Source organism: Lutjanus erythropterus, chromosome 3 (assembly GCF_056507025.1).
Source record: "Lutjanus erythropterus isolate fLutEry1 chromosome 3, fLutEry1.hap2, whole genome shotgun sequence".
Taxonomy (NCBI): Eukaryota; Metazoa; Chordata; class Actinopteri; order Lutjaniformes; family Lutjanidae; genus Lutjanus; species Lutjanus erythropterus.
In genome coordinates, this window is record NC_139319.1 from 27731381 (window position 1) to 27755905 (window position 24525).

Genomic DNA, 24525 nt, shown 5'->3' on the forward strand with positions numbered 1-24525 from the left:
CACCCAGTGGCTTTCTTTAGCTCTTTATTTCTATCGAACATGGACACACACACAGGGCTCTGCTTTTATTGTCCATAAACTGTCTTGTGCTCTCTGGGTGCTATTTGTGTCATGGCTCAGTTGTAATTTTTGAAGACTGATTTGAAGTTCATGTATAAGTCAAATTTACTTGGATTGCATTTATTGTACAGTGCAAATTAAAGTTTTACCAGGCTTGGTTTTTGTGTAAAAATGTATCTTAACAGCCTCAATCACAAAGTAGCACCGCGGTAAAGAAAAGTATGTCAAACCAGCTGAGTCAAAGTAAACACAGGATTTGTGGCTCCTCAAGTTCAGTTACCTCCTGCTGCCATTTGGGGCTGCCAGTGTGCATATTTGCCTGGTGCAGCTGTTAGTAACAGACTTTGTCTTTCCTGCTTGTTTGTCTGAGTGACCATCTTGATTCTTGAAGAACCCCATGAGGCCAGAGGTAGTTACAGATACACCAAAGAACATCATCACCATATACCATATTTTTTTTCTATGCGTACATTTTCTATAGAAGCACAGACGCCTGAAAGATCTACCTAAGATCCAAGCTCTGTGGCTGGCTATGTTGATTTTTATTTTGGTAATTAGAAACATGCAGTTTTCTTTTTACCTTCAGTATGAGAATCATCTGTTTTAATATCTTGTAGGAGAGAGTAGAGGAGGCTCTCCTCAAGTGTTTCTCTAGTGCTGCTCATACTGTATCCAGTGGCCACTTGATACGCACTTTTCTTTGGAAAGACTTTCTCTGTGAAGGAGGAATGCAGCACTTGTGATTTTTCTTTTTCATGTCTTCTGATCGGCACGCCCCCAGTCTGAAAAAGCAGGGAGGAGTACCAAAACTGAAGCTAAGCAATTAACTGCTGTGAGCAGAGTCAGCAACAAAAGGTATTGTTAAAAAAAGGTCCACCCAAAAAAAAAAAATCAGTTTAAAGGGATAGTTCACCCAAAAATTAAAATTCAGTCATTCTCTACTCACCTTCATGCCGACTGAAGGTCTGGTTTAGTTTTTTGTGGACTAAAAACTAAACCCACTCTTCAATCGACATGACGGTGAGTAAATAATTATTGAATTTTCATTTTTGGATAAACTATCCCTTTAAGTGTACACTATATTTAAAATATTTTCACCACTTAGCTGTCAGACAGCCTTTCCTGTTGGGAAACCATGGTTATATAAGCCAAATATTACTCTCACTACTTGTCAACAGTTTCTAAAATTATTTTCAGTCCAAAGCCAAAATGTGACAGCAAATGCAAGAGGACAAGAAATTAACTATACATGTGCTCAATATGTAAGACTTGCAGAGCAACAGTAAACATGTTTCTGTCTACAAACTCTGCCGTATCCCTTTAACGTAAACCTTTGGCTTTATTGTTTAGAAAACACAGCTGAACTTGAACAAACAACTGCAAGTATAGTGTGAGTATATGTTTTTGTAAAACAAAGATGTCTCTTTTCACTAGGCTTCTGTGTGGCTGAATAGATTAAATATGGCACCTGCCACTGAGAGGTGATGTGTGAGAACGTGGCTCCTCCCACGCTCCCTGGTCTCTACAGTATTTCTTCTTTCTCTGGTCCTTTTCATCACATCTAACCTTGGCATGATTCATCTCTGACACTCTCATTCAAATGGAAACGGAGAGGACGAGAGACTTGAGAAAATAATGATGGAGGGAGTGAGCGAAGGAGGGAGGGAGAGAGGGCAAGAGTGAGCGAGCAGCAGAGAGAGATTATTCAAATCCCACCCATTCCCCCTCCCCCTCCTCCCCTGCAGCATCCCTCCCTCCCTCTGCGTGTGTGTGTGTGTGTGTGTGTGTGTACACAGGCTTCACAGAGCTTTGGAAATGGCAGAGAAATAGAGGGAGTTTATAGATGCTTGTCTTTGTCCGTGTGTATGTGCGTTGTGTGTGTAAATGAGAGCTTCGTTTCTGTGACACACCTCTGTGGTGTGCGTCAGTGGGACAGATCGCCGGGTGTTTTGCGGACTACTAATCGTCACCAGTGTGGAGGATTTTCTCTCCTCCCTCACAGACACACACACGAGTACTACCTCTCTCGTTTCCCTCCATCTTTGCCGTTGGATGATTCACAACCACCTGGACAACGGTGGAGCACACAGCTATTTTTGGCGCCATTTTCTCTTCTACTTCTATTGGCTGGGCTACAGAAACCAACTCTCCTTTGTTTTTTTGTTTTTTTTGTTGTTTTTTTGTTTGGTTTGTTTTCCAGTGGCGACTCTGTGGCTTTGAATCGATGACGGGCAGCTGGTGGACTCGCTTGTTTTCCTCTTTGTGTGTGTGTGTTTTTTAATGCTTGTATTTCAAAGCTTCACCTTTTAAATTCAAACTCCTATTTTGTCATTTTTTTTTCTTATCATCACCTTTTTGTGGACTAATTTTCACTTACTTCTGAGATTAAAGAGGAAAAGAGGAACATTTTTACCTACCAGACACGTAAGACTTAAGTTTGAAGCTACTATTGCGCATCTCATATCATTCTTTTACAAAAATACTTAAGTGACAACAGTAAACTGGACATACAGGCAACTCTAGTGATTTGGACCACAAGAAGAAAAATGGTCAATATTTCTTGCAGCTCAGGAGTCTGAGATGCTACAGGAGCAGAGAAAGTGCTGAAAGTCAAAGGTCTCACCAAAAAGACAATCCAGACGAGAAACATCGGTCTTGAAAAGTATCGGATTACCAACAGAGACGATGTTATGGTCTCCTAGACTGTCGCTGTCCAACTTCCACGTGAAGCTGACGGCCAAAGGACTTTTCCGAAACCTCCAGCTGCTGTCAGGATGCAGGAAGAACACTGTGGTTTTTCATGCAGGTCTGGATATGCCCCTGTCCTCTGTGTCCTCCCATCGTCCAACCATCAGTTGTTCCATTTTTTCAACACGTCCATCTTTCCACTCATCAATCAGCAGAAGTTTCAGGCCAACAGGTTGATCAGTGCAGTGTGTCACGGGCCTCCGAACCATCTGTGATCCAATCCTCGAATAGCTGCTTTTAGGAATCTCATAGAAAGTTTAATTTTTTCTCCATTCATCAGTCTGTTCCACCGTCCATCCATCCCCCCATCATCTTCCTCTTTGCCACGTGCTCTCAGAGTGCCTTCATGCAGGCCTGAAGCTGATACTTTCTGTCATCCACCATAGATACACACGGCTGGGTGGGGTTTAAGTGGGATGCTACCACACCCTAGCAAAGGAGCGGATTGTGATTAAAACCATTCATACGTTCCCGAGAGAATTATTTTTGCTAGTTTGTCTTCATTCAGTCGATTTTCGTGATTAAAAACTCCAAATGATCAGTGATTATTGAATAATGTCTTGATGCCAATATAGCATCACAAGTGGAGATTACCCAAATCCACCTGACTGTGCCTTGTGTATCTATTTGCCTTACCACAATAAACTATGTATTTTATGTACATTGTTTACCAATCACTTTTTTCCATATGACTTCGTCTCTCCCTTCAATCTTCCTCCTCCTCCACTTTGTCTCATGGGTGGGGTTGCCTTTGAATAAAGTGTAAGGATCAGCTTTCTTTGCCCTTTTTTTTTTTTTTTAGCTTGGTCTTTAGTCATGGGATGGCAAGCCTGACTCCACTTCACCCTCTCAAACCTCCTCCCCCTGCTTCTCCTGTTTTCCTGCATGGCGTTGGCAGCCATTGTTGCCTCCGTCTCTCTTCCACTGTGGGGGCTTTCAGCATTGTGCATGCCGGCTACCACAGCCGCCACGCACGTATAGGGTTACAATAGGCTGTATACACACCACTGTGCGTACATGAGTCTGTGCGTGTGTGTGGAAGCTTTCTGCACGAGTGCCTCAGCGGTGGCGTGATAAATAGCCATGGCTGCGGGTTCCTTTTAGCTGTGATATCCACGCCTAAAGGAGCACCAACCACGTGACTCACACACATCCACAGACCAAAAATAGCCAAGGACACATCTGGCCTTTACATACTCAACCATTGAAAGGGTGCTCCCTATTTGTGGAGAGCTTGTGTCTTCTGAATCACATGACAGAGACTTAATGGTGTTTATTTCTTTCATACAGGAGGTACAGCATTTAGCACAACACTGCTGTGCTCCTCTGAATGTTTGTTTTTTGCCATCACTCTGTGAAAGGAAATCACAGTGAGACAGAGGGGGTGTCATTGTGAACAAGTGTCTTTGGGCTTAGCCTGCCAAGCTAATGGGACACAATGTTGGCATTATGTTGGCATTGAATGAACGTACATGCTCAGTGTTGCAATTGCTTTGGCTGTTGCATTTCAGCTGAATACAACATGAGGTAGTGAACTAGAGGTATATATGGGAACAACACATCAATAAAGTGTTTTTAGTGTTTTAGGGACTGAATCACCATAACCTTGTGCAAACAACAATTCTGGGGAGAAAAGATATGTAAAATCCTGATTATTCCTGCTGTAGTTAGACATGTGTCTATGTTGCTTTGCTAGCATCTTTGATAACCAACCAACACCATTAGCTGGACTAATTCAGCCTTGAAATATCTCTGAAACCTCAGAAATATATAAAACACATTGCTGTTAAATTATTTTTGGGTGATTCAGGGGTTTTCTACCCAGAAGTTATTATTATAAACACTGTGATTTGTTCAATTATACAGTTTTGTTGAATACTTGATTCTAGTTGTATGCATATGCATTCTGCTGTCTGTTATTTCTGAATAACAGACTGTTGCTATGCACACAGTTTGATCATAGATTCCAGAGAACTTAATGGAAGCTGTGAAATGATTTTTAGATCAGTATTTTATGTGAAATTGTTTTTTTTTTTGTTTTTTTTTTATTAAGTAACTATGAAATAAACCACATCAGGATCCTGCCAGGCCTTATGGGATAATCAGAATTATGTGTGAAGTACAATATATTTACATGTGAGATCTGCGTATAAATATAATTAAATAAGGAGCATCTGTAAAAGAGAGAAGCCTTGAGTTCACAGATGAGGTAATCCACTGAAGATACCAGAGAGTTGAACTTTTTTCTGTTTGCAAGAGGCAAAGAAGCTAACAGCAGATTTCCCCAGTCTGACTTGAACAGCTTCATGTGGGTTTTCTTGTGTGTTTGCCAGTTTCATTAGGCCACTGGGCTTATTCCGAAACATTAATTTCTTTCATGTGTCCTGGCTAAATTACTCACTAATTCCTTCATCATCTTTTACAAATCATTTTGATCCATTTAAACTCCCATTAAATTGTCTGCATGTTTTTTCATGTTGAGCAGCAAATCAGCTCATGTTCTGCGGTCAGTCTTTTTCTTGTTTGGTTTTTGCTAATCGGAACATGTTCTTCAGTAAATATTCATCACGATGTTCCTCTCAGCGTTGTACTGTGTGTATTCCTGCCGGCCCATCTGAGTGCAGCGGCACGTGTTTGGCTGCAGTGTGTTTTCTCAGTCTGAGCTCCACAGACCCACTTCCCTGCTGCCGCCTGCCATCACTCTGAAATGTAGGTTAGAGCAGGCTTTAGTCACCACGTGTGCGTGTCCACACACAGGCAGCAGAGGCAACTCATGCACGCGGTGCAGTGGTTCAGCTGAGGCTGGCCAATCATGCAAGCTTTAATCTCATGTGTAGTTTGTTTTTTTCCCCCTAATGTGGTGGCAGATGAGGGCATTAGAGGTTGTATCTGCTGAACTGGAATATTCTCAGCAGACACGTACAGTAGATTTGGGTTGCAGTATTTGTGAAACTGGGTAGAGATGTTCTCTGTGGAGATCAAGGACAGTCATGTGCAGTTGATCTTTTGTCCACATCTGGAGCTGCATCTGATCTAGAAACCTCACGTGAAATGAGTACCATTTGCTTTACACAGTGTCTGCCTCTGAGGTCAAAAACTGCTTTATGTTCGACTCCAAAACAGCCGGCGGTTGAAGCGGTTAGAGTTATCTGTGCATTAATGTCACCGCAGTTGTTTAACCTCTTCTTTAATGAGGAGCAGGGGATCATTTTAATACTGGGAATTTCTATTTTAGGCCTATTGTACTCAACATGTGGTTTTTGACTTGTAAGTTTCTCTCAGCAGGATGTCCGGCCACTGAAGTGGTTTGGCTCACCTATATGGTGATAATCATCCACAGTTCTCTCCTGTGGTTTGGTAGCACTGCCATTTAACAACCCCTCGCTGACTGGTTAGATACTCTCCTCTTGAGTGTTACCCATTCGTAAGGTCACTCTGAGCCACTAGCTGTGTTTGTATCCAGCTGTCGAGCCAATTTGAAGCAAACTTCTGAAGTGAGGCCAAAAATAAAAAGCAAATTAGTGTTTCCATCCAGAATTGTAAGAATTAAAAAGTTAAGACAAAGGATAAACATTAAATAGTCCTCTTATAAAGGACAGTCCTCCCCCAAATCAAAAATCCATATTTTTCCTCCTACTTGTACTCCTGTTTATCCACCTAGATAGTTCTGGAGAGTTTTGGAGATAACCAACAGAGATGTCTGCCTTCTCTCCAGTTATGGTGGGACTACACAGTGCTCAGCTTGTGGGGCTAAAAATGCCTGAACCCACCCCGAGCAATGTCTTACCTGGTTACGATCATCCACAGACCTTGTTGTGAGCAAATCGACCAATACCATAGAAAGATTAGATTATCTTGATTTCTGGAAAAAGTCTTTACTCACAGCATCTTAGCCTTTCTCACCCTCAGGTGTGCATCAACTACAGGTCCTTTTTAAAATACCCGATAAGATAACTGATAATTTGATATTTTTGTATCTGTCATATACTTGGATGGAAACCAGTTCTTCTTACATCTGTCAGCTTGTCCACGATCAGTGCCTCTGCTGAGGTTCTCCCTTCTCTTTCTGTTGTATTCTGTCACAGTTCATCTGCTCTGACACATGTGGACCGAGAGTAAAAACATTGAGCTACCCTCGAAATCGTGATTGTTCGACAGATGGATAAAAATGGTTGTTGCTAGGTGACTGGATGGTCTAGTTTGCATGTAAACGGGTCATATAGTGGACATATACACGTGCTCAGCACACTTGTTTCCATGGCAACAGTCATGGGCTGAATCTCCGGTGTAAAGAAGATGTGAATCTATGATTGCACCTGATAGCTGATTAACAGCAAGTCTTGCTTTAGTGTGTGTCGACTAGGGCTGCACAGTTTATTGCAATATTATTGAAATTGCAATATAGTCAAGTGCAGTGTTTTGTTTTGTTTTTTTGATAAAGGATTTTTTTTCCAGTGAGAATGAAAATTGTGGTTTCTATATTAAAGGGATACTTCAGATTTTTTTTAACTGGGGTTGTATGAGGTACTTATCCATATAGAGTGATTTACCTACTGTAGATGGCAGTCGACACGCCCCCAGTTTGGAGAAGCAACAGGAGCAGTGCTAATGTGGAATATATACAATGTACTGCTGTGAACAGGGTTAGCAGCAAAAGGTATTTTAGCCACTTAAAAAAGTCTACCTAAAGAAATCAATATTAGTTTTTCTGCTGAAAGTGTATGCTATATTAAGAATATTTTTATGTATCAGAAACTTAAAATGATATTTTTTTCACATTGTTTCAGTTTACATTGGAGGTGTCTACTATAGCTAATACACTGCTGAGTGCCTCATACAACCCCTCTTCAAATAATCCAAGCTATTTAAGTGTAAATCAGATTCAGATCATCCGCCCTAAACAAACCTCTGTTGGAATCTCACTCTTCATAAAGAAGGATTGGATTATATTTTCATCCATTTGAGTAATCTGAATACAGCAGATTAAAGAGATCAGGACTGCTACGACTACCTGTCGTGTGTGTGTGTGTGGTGAGCTGCCCTTATTTTTCTGCTGTGCTGGCACACTTTTTTGTCCTGCAGACACACATACAGAGTAATCCAGTGCTAATCTGTCTCTGAGTAGGTGGCGTTTTAATTTGGCCAGCATGACGTAGCCATACAGTAAGATCACAGTCGTCTGCCTCTACACTGGCTCTGTTTTTAGGGAGCAACAGGGGCCGCTACAGTAATTGTAAACAATGATATCGCCACAATTCAGCTGTCTTTAATAACTTAAAGAATTTCTCCCTGGGGATTAATTAATTGAGTATTTCTGATTTGATGAATCTTGGTACACAGAAGTCATACACAAAAGCGTGTATGTGATATTGGAGCAATGCGCCAATAGCTTCAGCGTGTGACCATAAATCAAACACCACAACATCTCTTTTCTGCATTATTAAATTACCTCCAATTCTGGGTGGTACCTTCACACATGCATCGCCAAGACGTCTTGCTGGGGCTCTGCATGGCAGTCTGGCAGAACTTATGCATGTATGTGGTCCGATGAACACCTCTGAATGTAGGTGCTCGATCAGGAAAACTCTGTCAACTTTTTCAGTGCCAAAGTGAAATAATTTGGCATGTGGTTGAAGACGGTCCAACTGTATTAGAAGACATGACATATTTGCTAACTTAAAGCCCCCACTCTTCCTACATGTGACCTTTTTTACTCTCCCACTCCCCAACTCCAGTCCCTCACCTTCCCTTACTAGTAACTTATGTTCTGATAGACAATCCTACTGAGTTGTCATGAGATCAGTACAAATACGATGGCTGACATGATGGTGATAATATACTCATTATCATGAAATGATAGATCTCTGAGGTACATGAAAATACAGCTAGCATTTATCATGCAACCTTCCCATAATTCATACGATGACTTCCTCTGTTATCGTATGTTATGAAGGTCATCTTACTGTGTACTGAAGCAGATCCTCATGACACAGCAGGGTTTGTCCTTTCTGTTTCATGTAACGTGATGTGCATGCTAACTGTGTTGTTTCTCTCTCAGTCTGGGCTCAGCAGCTCTGCATGACTGCCTGGCAGACTCCAGGTACAAACCATCATCACCAGCACTCACACAGACCAGCGCACATTTCCACAAGAGACAAACACTCGCTGAGATGTGTCGTCCTAGTAGCAGCTCGCTCACAGTTAGTCAGCGCTCTTTAAATGAATGAACCTGTTTTAAATGATGATGATGAATTAGGCCTTTTCTGAATTTAGCATTTTCTGATCAAGACCTGTGGGTAATGCCCGTGTTACTCAGGTTTTAGGAGCATTCTGTGGACATTTGGGGTTTTTACCGCAGTTTGCAAGGCTGGTGTAGAGATGCACGCAAAAAAGAAAAGCCTAGATTTCTAATCAGAAGTATGAACATTCCTACTTTTGGATGTTTTAGAAGACTTGGATATGCACAGATATCACAATGCTGATCTTTTCAAGAAGGTGATTGAGCGAATGAAAGAGGGAGGCTGTGTTCATGTGGTTGAACAAGTCCACCAATGGTAGAAAACTTAGAAAGACAAATAACACTTTTTTATTTTAAACTGCACTTCCTTTTGAGCCATACATTTATGTAACATGTTCCCACTTTCCACTAATGATCAGAGCGTTCTGTTCTGCTAATGTTAGTGTTGAGAAGATAAATTTGCATTAGATCTGAATGCTTAATAGAAACTCCTGCTGTGTTTCAGTGATGAACGCACAGCTGTGGTGTCCACTGTGATCTGACAAACTGTGGCTTGTTTAATGAAGCTGAATCACATCTGATTATAAGACAGCAGCTGAAGGTTGATGTACATTATAGCAATCAGGATGTTTATTTCTGTCATTAGACCTGCCTTTTTTTCTCACCTGCATGCTCTGACTGTTCACAGCTTTGACTGATCAGACTGATACAGCATGTTGTGTTTGGTGGCTGCCAGTAGGTGGCAGTATCTCTGAAGAAATCACTACCAGCTTTGAGGGTCTTGTTGACCAGACCTGTATATCAGCACTGACTTGGAGAGTACAGACCTGTTTGAGTTCAGAGGAAATTGAATTATAAATGTAAACTGGATACAGAATATACAGATGAGGATGAACTTATTAGCCCCCTATGAAAATGTAATTCTTTTTTTTTTTAAGTATTTCCCAAGCGCTGTTAAACCAAGCACTGAATTTTTAACACAGATTTTCCAAACATCCTACTTTTATTTTGGATGCTTACATTATTTTACTTTTCGCACAGAAACAAAATTATTTCACAAAAAACGAAAACTACCAGGGTCAAAATTATTACCCCCCCTGCTGCTAATAGTCATTTGTGTGTCCTTTTTGCTGGACAACAGCCTGCAGTCGCTTGTTGTAGTTTTGAACAAGTCTCAGACACGTCTCCTGAGGAATCCCAGCTCATTCTTCTGTGGTGAATCTGTCAAGCTCCTCCAGATTTGATGGTCTTCTGGCATGGACCTTGGTCTTCAGTTCACCCCACAGATTTTGAATGGGATTCAAGTCAGGGCTTTGTGCAGGCAGGTCAACATTCACTTTGGTCTTCTTCTAAAACGTATGTTTTGGGTCATTGTCGTGTTGGAAGACAAAGCGATGACCCAGACCCAGTTTTGCTGCTGTCTGCTTGAGGTTTTCTTTCAAATCTTCACATATCCTTCTTTCTTCATGATTCCTTCCACCTTGACAAGATTCCCAGTTCCAGACGCACTGAAGCATCTCCACAGCATAATACTCCCACCACCATGTTTCACTGAGGGAACAGTGTACTTTGGGTTATACGCCTCTCCCTTCTTTCTCCAAACATAAACAACATCTTTATGGCCAAAGAGCTCTAGTTTTATCTCATCTGACCAAAGGACACTCTTCCAGTATACATAATCTTTCTCAAGGTTGTCCTTGGCATACTTCAGTCTGGCTTGAAGGTGTCTCTTCTGCAGAAGTGGAGTTTTTCTTGGTCTCTAACCTCACAGTCCATTCCTGTGCAGGGCTCTAGTGATTGTCTTCTTTGAGACGACAATTCCCGACTTGGCTCAGTCGTTCACTAGTGTCTTGTCAGTTGTTCTGAGGTTTTAAGACACATCTCTCACTAGTTTTCTTTCCAGAGTCTTTGAAATCTTTCTCTTCCTACCTCTGCCAGGCTTGTTCTGTACTGTATGGCTCTCTTTGAATTTCTTGATGATACTTCTCACTCCAGTTCTTGACACTTGGAAACGCTGTGATAACTTTGTATGTCCTTCTTCTTTAAGAGCATCAACAATTCTTTTTCTGAAGTTTAAACTGATTTCTTTTGTTTTTGGCATGATGCTTTCTCAAGTGACAGCTCAAACTCTTACTGAAGTTTTTATACTGTGTGTAAATTGGAAGCTAAACCTCAGTTTTAACTTGATTGTACAAGCTTTGAGGATTACAAAGTTAAAGCACATCATTGCACAACAGTGGTTTGTGCTATGGGTCAATAAAAAGGTCAGTTCTTAAGGGGGCTAATAATATTGACCCTGGTCATTGTTGTTTTTTTCTGAAATAATTCTGTTATTGTGTGCCAATAGAAATAATTTATTTTTTGTAAAGAAAACTAGTACTTTTAGAAATGCTATGTTGAAAATTCCTTGCTCTGTTTAAAAAAAAAAAAAAAAAAAAAAAAAAACTGTCCTCAACTGTACATATTACTAACTTAATGAAATGTGATCTCTCAGGGTTTCTCAGTCTTTAAAGGCTGCAAAATGCTTAATTTTAACTGCTGTGTTCTCAAGGTTCGGAATTAGCTTGACGTTAAAAATACTCCAGTATAGTAACTATTTTAAAATCCTTGATTTTCATCATTATCTGTTTCATCAATGCAATCACTCATGTAAACCAAAAATCATTTAATATTTGAACATAAATGATCCCATCATCATAATTGTTGTGTCCTGGCATTGAAATTAGTGAACATTAAATAATCATGATCCATAATATAATATAACATTATAATAAAGTCTGGAACTCTGGAACTTCAGCTAAGACGGACAGATTGGAGAACGAGAGTTTCATGTTATCCTCAGCCCACAGAAACAGTCATCTTGAAAGTATCAAAATCCAGATAACAGCTGAACACTCATGATCCTGCAGGCTGCACTGCATTACTGATCCAATGAGTTCAATGCTGCGCAGAAAACCTATTTGACACCACACCAAAGTCCACTGGTTTATATTGAATTATTCAGAAAGAGGCAGAGGGAGAGACTCTAATTGCCTTGGCTCTGGTATTGCTCCCCTTAATGCACACTCAGGCCCCATCATACACAGACTGACTGGCCATCATTACCACACAATCCCATGATGCATCTGTCTCAGCCTAGAACAGTCAGTAGGGCGTGTTCTCATTTACCAGATGAGAGTGAATGTATGAGATGTATGAGCGCAGCATTTTTCTATGTTTGGATGTTGTGGTGGTCGAGTCCAGACTGACCTTTTTTTTTAATATTTTCTTTTACTCATATGAATTTGATGTATTTGGTTGGATGAATGATTGTTTCTAGTTTTGTTGTTGTGGTCCTGCTGCGCTGTAGGTTTGTTAATGATGCTGAGTGAGTGCACTGTGTGTGGTCACCATGTTGAATGTTGGACCTGCCGCCCACACACTAAGACGTCGCCATTGTCTTGCAGTGGACAAAAACAAGCCCCGGGAGGTGCCGGCAAGACCCACAAACACAAACGGCAACTCACAGGGAGCAGCGCCTGCAGGAGTAAACAACCAGAGCCAGCAGCAGCCTCCACCTGACCTGGTACGTCCTCTTCTTCCCTTCCATGTCACCTTGTTGTGCCCTCTAATTCTGTGATGGTGTGATTTTTCCAACAGGAGAATTGGTGCCACCTACAGCTTATCTCAATGAACAAACTCCTAATAATCGCATAGGAAGAGCAGATGGGAAAACATGCATTCATTGGAATTTTCTTTCACGGATTTACTCAAAATTATGATAAAGTTTGTGATTCATTTGGATGGACACAAGAGTAGCAAAATGCACATTTTAACATAATAGAATGTAATGGATTATTTTTGGTATATTTGCATTCCTTCTTTTAAGAGCTATGCAGACTGTCTCTTAAATGGAGACATCATCATGAATCATAGAAGAGTAGAATTGTATTGTACCCCAAGAAATTTACCTCTGCTTTTTAACGCTGAATAGTTTTTTTCACTTCACCTGTTGAACTTTAGCGTCTTAAATTAGGGTTCATGTTGAAGACGTCATGTGTTTTTTTTATTGCTAGGTACCTGATGTGGTGAATGCTAATGCACCAGTGACGCCAGTTTCCCCAGCTCCTGCCGCCGATACCACCAACACTGGGTCAGGCACCACTGGAGCCTCTGTTCCTGGGTTCAAAGCAAGAACAGGCTCGCGATCCAGCCCCAAAACAGCATCCCGGCTACAGAATGCATCCAAGCCTGGCACAGCTGGGGCTGTTGTGGCAGATGGGATGGTCACGACTAAACAGAACCAGAGCAAAGAGCAGGCAGAGAAGAAGAACCAGGCCATCAGCCAGCTGAGGAAGCTGCTCGTCCAGGGAAACAGGAGAGTGGAGGCTCTGGCTACAGTCATCCAACATGTCTTCACTGAGGTACTTCACTTGAGTTTATGTTTACAATAAGAAAATACTCACACCAGCTTTCATCCCTAATTTACTGTTTTTAAAACACATTTAAAAAGGCAAACAAATGTTTTGTTAATATAACTAAAATGTAGACACAGAGCACTGTATTGCTGTGTGACAAAAAGGGCAATAGACTGACTTTTTTAATGAAATGAATCGACAGAGCTCCTGTTTCTTAGGACAAATAATAATTGCAAATTTTAGATTTTACATGTTGGTGGCAGTGAGAGGTAACTGTCTGAATGTGGTGGACGTTGATAAAGACCACAGTGAATACCAGGTTTGATTCAGTTTGTTAGCTAACTACAGTAGCCAATGCCCTGATTAGGGCTGCACAGTGTGATAAAACATTAATCACGTTGAGATTATTTTGACTGATATTGCAATTGCGATATGATTCACAATTAATAGGAGCACTGCAGTACTTCATTATAACGCTGCTTTGTCGCACATTTTACCCTAACAAAAAATGCTTCTTCTTCTTCTGTGATTTGGATTTGCACTTGGCCATATTGTGATTTTATTGTGATTAATTGTGCAGCCCTAATATCAGTATTTCAGGGATGCTTTGGCTCTCACCTGTGACCTGCAATGTTCAAAAGACTTTGAGTGTGGTTTTAGTTATGTTCTAATCTACTGGCTTGTTATTAAGCTAAAGGTTTGTTCAACTTTAATGAGGGGATCTTTACGGCCCAGTGTGTAAGATTAACTGGGATTTGTTGGCAGAAATGTAATATAATATTCATTAGTATGTACGGTGTCTCTTTCTCTTTTTATCTCTTTTTCAAAAGTGGCTGTACAGTAGGTTAGTAGGTAGAAGCTTTCCCTGGATGAACCTTGTTCTGCTGTTAATGAGAATACTGTGGATGCAGCCTGTTCTAAAGCTGTTTATGGTGAATTTGGATGGACCTCCAGTGTTTCACTTTGTGGGAATGGGTCTCTTTGTTCTGCTGTAGCACCAAACCACTTTAAAGGCAGATCGGGTGGATGTGTTAGCACATGTAAATACAATATGGTGTCGTGCAGCTTCAAGGGGGCTGATGAGGGGAAACGATCACTTATCTGCACACCATCCTTCCCCTTTGGCAAATTGGAGCAAAACAGCCACAGCCTATAATTAAAGCATCTCTCAGCAGTTGTTGGTGATAAGGGAAGGTTGCTATTTAAGGTGCTGGTTTGGATGGAGCGGAGTAATGGCTGTTTTTAGTCGGAAGCAGGGAGAGGCTTGTCTGAGTGCACACCCAGCTGCCATTAACAACAACAACAACACATGATGCCACGGAAACATCCTGCTGCTGTGTGACACTGATGTGCTGATGGATCGGTGAATGTGTGTGTGAGTGTGTGTGAGTGAGGTTGTTTTTCATTTCACTGTGTGTGTGTGTTTGTATTGTGTATAATAGCTGTGTGATAGCGGTTAGCTTTGCCTATGGTAAGTGCCTACTGTCAGCTCTGATGTTTTTTTTTTTTTTTCTACAGTCGATGCTAACTTATTAAGGTGTGTGTGTGTGTGTGTGTGTGTGTGTGTGTGTGTGTGTGTGTGTGTGTGTGTGTGTGTGTGTGTGTGTGTGTGTGTGTGTGTGTGTGTGTGTGTGTGTGTGTGTGTGTCCTGTGTGACAGACTACTTGATTACTAGACTACCACAAAGGTTGCTAGTCTTCCACAAAAACGACAATAAAAAAATTATCAATTTAAAATCACAGTGTCAATGAGCAATAAAATTATATATGAGCCCGAAATTATGAGCAGAAGATAAGTGAAATGACTCTACACATGAAGCAATAAATAATAATAAACTATAAACTATGATGGAAACAAAAAACAAAATGTTATGTTGTTTTTCGGAAGTATGAGCTGAATTCTCTTGAACACTTCTATTCATTCCTGGTATAAACACTCCAACACTCCTTCCTTTGGGTCAGGCATAAAAAAATCTCCATTAGGCACTTCAGTGATGATGGGTACAGCCAAGATAAATGTACCCTAATAAATATAAAATAATTCCAATATAATATATGGCTGTTTTGTTGTTTCTGTATGACCATATGCAATTTTGTTAACATGGTTTAATATTGCTTGCCATCATTAAAAATAGTTAATTTATAATTAATCTTTATTTAATTGTTGTTTTGCTGTCACCAGACATTGAAATGTTAATATACTTTATAAACTCTTTATCAAGCTTTATAAACATTAATAAATAATGGTTATATTTATAGACACCAGTTATAGTGGCAGTCCAAATAAAGTTAATAGATGCACCACACTGTATTTATTAATCATTTCCAAAGTATTATAAACATCATTTGCATCTTTCCAATAACAATCCAGATAATTTTTATAGACAATACTCCCAACTCGTCAAATATGGCCTGGTTGGTCAGTGAACGAACGCTCAGACTATGACTCTGTAGGAACCCTCTACTAACATTTATGCACGTGCAGGGCTCTACGGTAAAGTTAGCAATAATAAATATACAACATCAGGGTGGATTTTCAAAATGCAGGCACAAAAACCAACTTGTGTAGGTTTAGGATACGTTCATTCCTTGGCTTAAATAATCATGTATCTAATGTAATATATATAAATACATAAGATATTATCATAAATCATCAAGTGAAACTTTAATAGCGATCCATATAATGTTTATAGATAATTATTATTATAATTATGAACTATTAACAAAGTGTTAAAAATATCTGGTCCATCTCTCTGCAGTGCTTCCATAAAGCTTTACAAATCATCATCAGTTACAAATACAGCATAATGTTATAATGTACACAGAAATAAACGGTTTACAAACTTAATTTAATCAGAATATAGTTTGGGTCATCTTTTATCAACTTTGAGTTGTTTGATTGTAATTTATAAACTAGTTCTTATATTGCACAAACTAATGATAAGAAAAAAAAATATTTCATAGTTAATATACAATGAAATGATAATTATGTTAACTAATTATAAGTAATCATATAATTTAACTATCAATTTACCATTTATTAATTGTGGTTGTGTTTCTGTTTATACTGTAGTCGGCTGGTTCGTCACAGGTTGGCAGGTGATTGGTCCATTTAGGCACCAGGATGTGTCAATCACAGAGTACCGGACATGGATAGTCTGCTCAGTAAATATTTGCTGTCTGATTATTGGGATTAGTGATTTTATGTTTGCAGAGCATGCTGGCATGTGAAATACAACTGAATGCATGCAAACACACATGACTGGAACTCTTTTTGGATTATTGAGCTGGACACACCTTCTCCAGTGTGTAAAACCCTTCATTAGACCTGTTCCCTCTGTGTGTGTTTGAACCTATGAGTGTAAGATTATCTGTTAATAATGGCATCACACGTCCTGATTTAACTGTTCATTCAAGGCCAAAGTTCAGTCTTTGTTGTCTTGTCTGAAAATTTGACTTGCAGCATAGCTCAGCCAGTGAGTAATTTAACTGGCATTTTTTTGTTCCAGCACTTTGTACAGGTTGTTAATTTAGGACTTGGACTAGATCTTGCTTAGATCAGGTGTTACTTTGACTGTTCTTCTTCTTTCTGTCCTCTTTGGCTCTGTCTGTTTGTCTGAAGTTGCTGGGGGGAACATATGCAGAAAAGCACTCGTGCCTTTAGTTTAGTGACACCTTGAGGGATTTTACAAGCACTCGCACACATGCTTGAGTTTATTGTACAGGCTTGTTTTTTTTCAGCCTCTACTCAACATACCAAAGTTGCTGTAAATCACGGAGCTTATACAACTTGACCTGTTTTGTTAAACTAATCAGGTTTTCACTGGAGGTGTGAAACTCTGCTGTAGGTCACCTTCACTTTCTGCTGTCTACTAATTCTCAAAACTTCAGACAAAAAACATTTATTCTTGTTTGGAAGTAAAACAATTAGAGATCTTCAGTAAAGTAAAATAAAAATAACATCTTAAAACAAGTATGTTTTGGGAGAGTCACAGTTTCAATGTTAAATCAAAAATGTAGTTACAATAAACAAAAGCAAAGGCAGAATTTGCAGTTTGCAGTATTTTTTTTCCCCCAGACCCTTGCCTATTTACAGTGTGTATCACGTGTCCAAAGACAAAAAAAAAAAAAGCAACACCTAAAAGACACAGTGAAGCTCACCGGCTGTTACATCACACTTGATACCATGTGGGCCATATGCATCTTTTTACATAATATAAAATGTGAATGACATGACAGTTGTCAGGACATAAAGATCTGCTGATCTTTATAAATCAGTACTCTGTAGTGTCACAATTACATAACCATCAGTGCTAAAACAAGTATGTTTAAATCGAAAAATTGAATGGTGGCCTCAAAATTGATCGACCAATCAATCGATCAGTCAAATCGAGTTCTGGATTTCAAGAATTGTGACATCCATAATCCATTATGAAATCAAAGTGTTAAATCTCTCTCTCTCTGTCTCTCTCTCTCTGTTTCTCTCTCTCTGTCTCTCTCTCTCTCTCTCACACACACACACACACACACACACACACACACACACACACACACACACACACACACACACACACACACACACACACACACACACAGCCTCCATGTCCTCTCTGAGGGAAAGTAGCTCCTTATCTGTCCAATAACCTGTTATCAGCAGTAATAACCCTGCACACATGAGTGTGAGTGTGTGTGTGTGTGACTGTTGCATAACTCTGAGCATTGGCTGTTTGAATTGCGGCCTGATTAGAGTGGTTTTGTGTATTAGGATAAATGTTTTCCAGCTTATTGTGAAAGTGTTTGACTGTAGCTTGTAAATATCAGCTGAGCTTTCAGAGGTTTCCAGAGCAGCAGCATCTATTCTGACTCACTGTGTTATTGATTAGATGCATGTCCTGGTGGAAAGTAAGTGGAGGTGAAGGGGGGGTAGTGATGGATAGAAGACAGGGTGGGGTGGAGGAATGCAGCAGCTGCAGTTGAAGCCCTGAGGCGCCTTGATTAGTGTGTGTTTTTATCTGAAGCATGAATACCAATGCTATCTAATCTGTCCTACACACTTGAAAGGTGACTGGTGAATATAAACTGCACACGTTCCCCCTGAGGGTGGGCTGGGGGCGGGGGCGGGGGTGGGGGTGTTTTGGTTTACTGAAAGGGGCTGGGCCTCAAGTTTGGGTGGGTGGGGTTATCTGAATATTCTGCTCTTAAAAGCCACACTAGCATGACCTTTTCAGTGCAGTGTCGTTGTCTATTTTGTGCACTTTTTGAGTGATGGTGGCCATAAAAAGGAGTCATAAAAGGCAGCAAGAGGTGTAAAGGACTTAAATGCCCAGAAACTCTGTAAAGGAGGGTAATTAAGATTTCTCCAAGGATAGAAGTGCATTTAAGTTAATATAACAGCTTGATTTTTTTTTTCACTGGATGTCAGGTTTTTGTGTTTGTTTATTTTGGTCTTGCTTCCTCATTTCCACTTCTGTTTGTCACATTTAGTGGACACTGTTTCAATAAAAAATACTAGACATACTTTAAGTATCCTCTGATTGATAGATAGATAGAAGCTGCGTTACAGCAGCAGCTTATCCAGACATTATACACAGACAGTAAATATAAATAAACATAAGAAGAGAGAACATCAATAGGAAAATCGCTCACTACAAAAATAGCTCACTTCAAAAAAAGTCTTTGCATACCCTATAGATAAGATATATCTATATAATTAGCTAAATAGATCATTTACTTTAGAACACAACAAATATACAAAATAGAAATTTTACATTTGACGCTTAACATTGTCAGGGTTTTTTATGGGATACCTTGAAAGACAAACAACAGAAAAAGGGAGAGACAAAATCTACCCTGCCTTTAAAAGAAATATTCCTTCTTTTGTTCTTTTCTTCAGTGCTATAAAACTTGAACTGTAGAAGGAACCTAAAAACTTTCTTTAACATCCCAGAGACTGAATTTATTTGAATCCAAGTTATCTAATTATAAGTTATATAAACTTTAAATGGACAAAGAGACAAAAGAAGAAAGACGGATGTAAGTAAAGTCAATACAGGCATGAGTTAAATGCAGATCCACCAGTTTTGTGTGTAAATGACTGACAGACAACAAGACAAAGGGAGATAAAACTACAGATATGAGTAGAGGAAAGTGGTGCTGAAATAACTTGCATTCCTCCATCATACAGAGTCCAGGCTGGAGGAGGAGAAATGGGTGGAGGGAGGGAGGGAGGACAGGGAGCCCTGTGGTGAACAGGTAGAGAGTGGGAGGAGTGGAAGTGGCCGAGACAGAGAGAGCGTGTCTCCTTCAGTAGGAGGGCAGAGACAGACAGAGTGTGTGTGTGTTTGCAGTTTGTGTCGTCGTCTTGTGAGAGTGGGAGGGAATCGTTTAGAGACAGAGGAAGGACTGAAGAAACGAGAAAGGAGCGGGGTTTTTTTCTGAAGCTTGTGTGTGTGAGAGTTTGTGTGTGTGTGTGTGTGTGTTCATTCACTGGGACATGGGCTCCACGGCCAGCAAAGCCCATGCAAAGCCCAACAAGGCCCCCCCTCATCATCGCAAGAAGAAACGCAAGAAGGTGTGTGTGTACATGTGTTTCTTCTCATTCATCTGCTGCTGCTCTTTTTCTTCCTCTTCACTTTTGTTTCTCTTTTAGTCTGAGCTGTCATTAACTGTCAACTACGGATTAGGAAGGAATTTTACAATCAGGTCATTTTACAGGAATGTAGCTGAATGTATTTCCACCCTATCTGACACGCTGATCACATTAGCTGCTGGTTTTTACGTCCAAACTGTTTAGAAAAACATGACACTGTCTCGTTTGGATTACAAATGTCGTGGAGTTATGAAATACATAACTAGTTATGAAGTATTGCACCGTGGCCTGAACGCTCCTGATCATGCTGTGTTTATGACACTTTCTCTCGCCATCATCTCTCTGTTTATATGTTCACTACTGGAAACGTTTGCTCATTATTACACGCTGCCTTTGCTCTCTCTTGCCACTCTTTGTTCTGTCTGCTCTTTCACTTAGCTGACCCCTCAGACAACAGATGGACTTTATTGCCCTGTGTGTGTGTGTGTGTGTGTGTGTGTGTGTGTGTGTGTGTGTGTGTGTGTGTGTGTGTGTGTGTGTGTGTGTGTGTGTGTGTGTGTGTGTGTGTGTGTGTGTGTGTGTGTGTGTGAAAGCAAGAGAGCAAGAGCTCGGTTTCCATTGTAAATTCCAGCACTTATGTTGTAAAGCTGCTGTTACTTAATGTGTGAATCCTTTGGTAAATGTGTAAATGAAAAGAGTAAATATGCTGGTAATTTAATCAATAATAGGATAATAATGTTCAGTTCTGGAGGGCGGCAGGACACTTTGTTGTGCTCATCAAGTTAGAAGCGTGTGCTCGTCCACGTGTTTACAAGAGTGTATGTGTGTGTAGTCTGGTGTAGGCAGTTTTACGGTGTATGAAAACAATTGAAATTACTGTATACAAAAGCTTTTCCTTGATGTCTGTTTCTGGATATGAACATAAAAACATAAGCCATACATTATATTCTGCTCCTGCAGGGCAGGGATGTGATATTTCAGGTTTCAAAATTTTTTTTTTTCCAGGATGGCATTTTTATTTGGTGTTTAAACTCTTTAAAGTTGTATTTGCCCAGGTGGATATTTTCTTTCTTTTTCCCGTCAGTTACAGGCAGGTGTCTGAAATTATGTTTTTTCCCTCAACTTCTACTGTGTAAGAGTGTAGAAAATATCGATACACTTGTGATACTGTATTGGTTCTGAAAAACACTTTATCATGATTTTTAACCAATAGCTTGTATGCAAAGATTCATGGCAGTGTTGTTATCTGTCTTCAGCCATTTGACTCTTTCACTCAAACGTGACAACATAAACTGAGACGGGAAGAAGTAAACGCCTATCTTTGCTCAGACTGCACAAAAAGTAGTGCTGTAATATTCAGTGTTACAGGGACTGTGATAAATACAAACTCAATGTAAACATTGAGCCAGTGTTACCTGACAGACAGATGAATTTCAAAAAAGTATAAATATAAGAAAAACCTATCTGCCATGGTGGTATGTGACCTGAATTTTTACCTGTCACATCCAACATTTACCCTGTATCCTGCAGGTCTTATTGTCTTACTCCTCTTCTCTCCCCTTCTGTCTGTATGAGACATAAGGCTTCAGTGAACTCTTTCCATTTTATTGTATTTGGCAGGTGACTGATGCCAATTTAATTCCCTGGTTACGGCTGCTATTGTGTGCAGTACAAGATCGGGTGTTGGCAGCTACAATGGATGTTGTTTTCTTGATTGTCTTTGTTGCCTTAAGTTCATAAGTTTGTTCTAATCCTTGGGAAAGCGCTGGTTCCTTTATCTGTGTTATTACAGTCCTGCTCACCCTGAACTCTCCAACCACAACTGCCCTTTGCAATCACTGGCTTCAAAGTTAACTGCAGGGGAACTTTGTGAACACTTATCTGTGGTGACTGCAAATTTTAAATCCCACAATGCCAAATGTCTCTAAAATCCTTAACTGTTTATTACGTAGTTCACTGTATGGTGTGTACTTAATTTTCTAGTGTTGTCATAATGTCCTTGTGAAAATGAGTTGTTATCTATAGTGAACTGAAAGTATCTCAATACATGGAGGAAATTAGTTTACAATACACAGTCACTAACAAAGAGCTAACTACCACTGTGTTTTCTCATTATTTTGGCCATCTAACACACGATATAGTACTCCACATAGAGTTCTCTCTATAGTGTGTACTGAGTAGTGACTGATTTTGGGCACAGTGTCAGTGTGCATTGATCAATCATATTGATTCTCTGCATCCTCTCTTCTGTGCAGCGTGAGGAAACCTTGAAGCAGAAGAAGGAGTTGTCGCTGGAACTGGCAAACCTCAGAGACGAGCTGGGTAAGAGACCATTTTTCTGCACATCCACGCAGCCTCATGCTACCAAGAGTGAATTCTCCCTTTTTTTTTTCTCTCTCTCTCTCTCTCTCTCTCTCTCTCTCTCTCTCTCTCTCTCTCTCTCTCTCTCTGTCTCTTCCTCTCTCTCTCTGTCTCTGGTGCATTTGCATATGACACACACACACACACACACACACACACGAGGCTTATCAAGGACAGGTCAACTGCCATTCAAAACCTGGTGTTGTTCCTGTTGTAGCACTGAGGTGCAGCTGCTCCTCATTCTTGACAAAAGCTCAGAGCACAAGAAGCCTCCACACAGGCAGGCCATGTCTCATATCTGGCAACTGTACAGTGCACCTGTGTTTTTGAGCTTTCTGTTTGCACATGAGGATTATTAGTTTGTACATTTAATTCATTCATTCATTCAATTTTGAGATATTAGTGTAATTAAAACAATCAAAACTGACCACCTGTATTAGTCTTCACATTTCATTTGACAACACCATGGTTAGATTTGGAGTCCGGCGCATGGCTTTACAGCACAAACAGAATTAACTTTATGGCACAAAACAGTAAATGTACACCATTTGTTAGATTTAAAGGTTCACAGTTCACCCCAAAATTAGAAATACATATTTTTCCTCTGGTCTGTAGTGCTATTATCCATCTATACTGCTTTGGTGTCAGTTGCCTCGTTATTGTCTTGTTTCACCAGGACAATGCTCTTGCACACAAGGCTGTGGTTGCAATGGCTGCTATGCATGACTGTGGCTTTGAACTGGTTGTTCACCCTCCATATTCTCTTGATTTGGCACCATCTGACTATTTTCTGTTCCCCAACATGGAAAAACACTTGGCTAGGAAGCACTATTGCACCGATGATGAGGTTGTATCTGCTGTTGAGGACTTTTTTGAGCATCAGCATGGGAGCTTCTATACCACAGGAATCCAAGCGCTGCAACACTGATGGAAGAAATATTTGGTCAAATTCAACCATTGCATCATGGTCAGCTTATGAACTTTTCAATGTATAAGGAACACAAAATTCCATATACAAAGAATATACATACGAAGGCTCTAAAAAATACCAGAGAGACGTAAAAGAGGAAACATATCCGCAATATTAATATCACAAACAAACTAAGAAGACCTTGTTTCCTAAAGATCCTAAATCACAACAGACCAACTGCAACCTCCAAAATAGCAGGAGGCACAATATTTAACAAAAATAAATGTCATGATACCAAATCGAATATTGTAATGTTGCAGAGAAATCATAATCTACAGACTCAAGACAACATCCCTGTTTAGTACAGATCCCCAAAAAAAGCATGTGTGTCACCTAAATGTTTTCAACACTGTTCAACCCCAGAGAAATATGTGATTTTATTTGAGGCAAAGGTGTGTTTCATTTGGTCACCTGTCGCTGTAACGTCTAAGAAAACACAGATACACAGAGTGAGGAGGTCAGCCTGTGAATGTGACTAGACATAATATAAATAAAACTTAAATTCAGTACCTTGTCCAGGCACATGATTTATGCCTGAGTCATGTCAGATTTTCATTGGCTATGGTTTAACAACTCAGATAATCCCACACTATTTCACAATGTCGCCAAACTACATTTTTGCTATAATGATTTAAGCACCTTTTTAGGAGCCACTAATCTAATGGTCTGATTATCAAAAGGCTTCTTTTAATTCCACACTCTGAACCACAGCACTTCAAGTCAAAGCGCTTACATGGAACATTCAGCCAATGAGAACACTTTAAGAACGAGATGATCCGTCACATAATGCAGCATGTCACCCGGCGCTGCTGGGGAGTTTCCTGAAAATGATTAAGAAACAGTTTCCAAGTCTAATGTTCGTGTGTGTTTGAGGTGTGTCGTTCAGTTGTTCCACAGTGGCTGGCAGCCTGCCATTTAACTGTCAATGAGACAATGAACGAGTTCAGCCCTCATGGTTACAGACGCTGTTTACAGTGGAGCGTGTGACACTTTAGACATGCCAAATACATTTTATCAACATGTTTCATGCAAGTGGTTGTTAAAGCGGTGGCTAATTTACATTTAAAAACTAACTGTAAACAATTCAATTCAGTCCACAATCTTCAACAAGAAAACATGTTCACATGTTTTACTGGGATTAAATCACCCATTTGTGAATCTGG

General features: G+C 40.0%; 1 protein-coding gene across 4 annotated transcripts in view; it reads left to right on the forward strand.

Annotated features, from left to right (window-relative positions):
• Positions 1-24525, forward strand: part of LOC146330182 (uncharacterized) — an 80351-nt gene that overhangs the window by 42016 nt on the left and 13810 nt on the right. For all 4 annotated transcript variants that reach the window (XM_084715673.1, XM_084715674.1, XM_084715672.1 and 1 more), the window contains exons 8-10: positions 12493-12611; positions 13102-13449; positions 22287-22353. In XM_084715673.1, coding sequence (XP_084571799.1) covers positions 12493-12611; positions 13102-13449; positions 22287-22353 — 534 coding nt within the window. The remainder of the gene's footprint in view (positions 1-12492; positions 12612-13101; positions 13450-22286; positions 22354-24525) is intronic.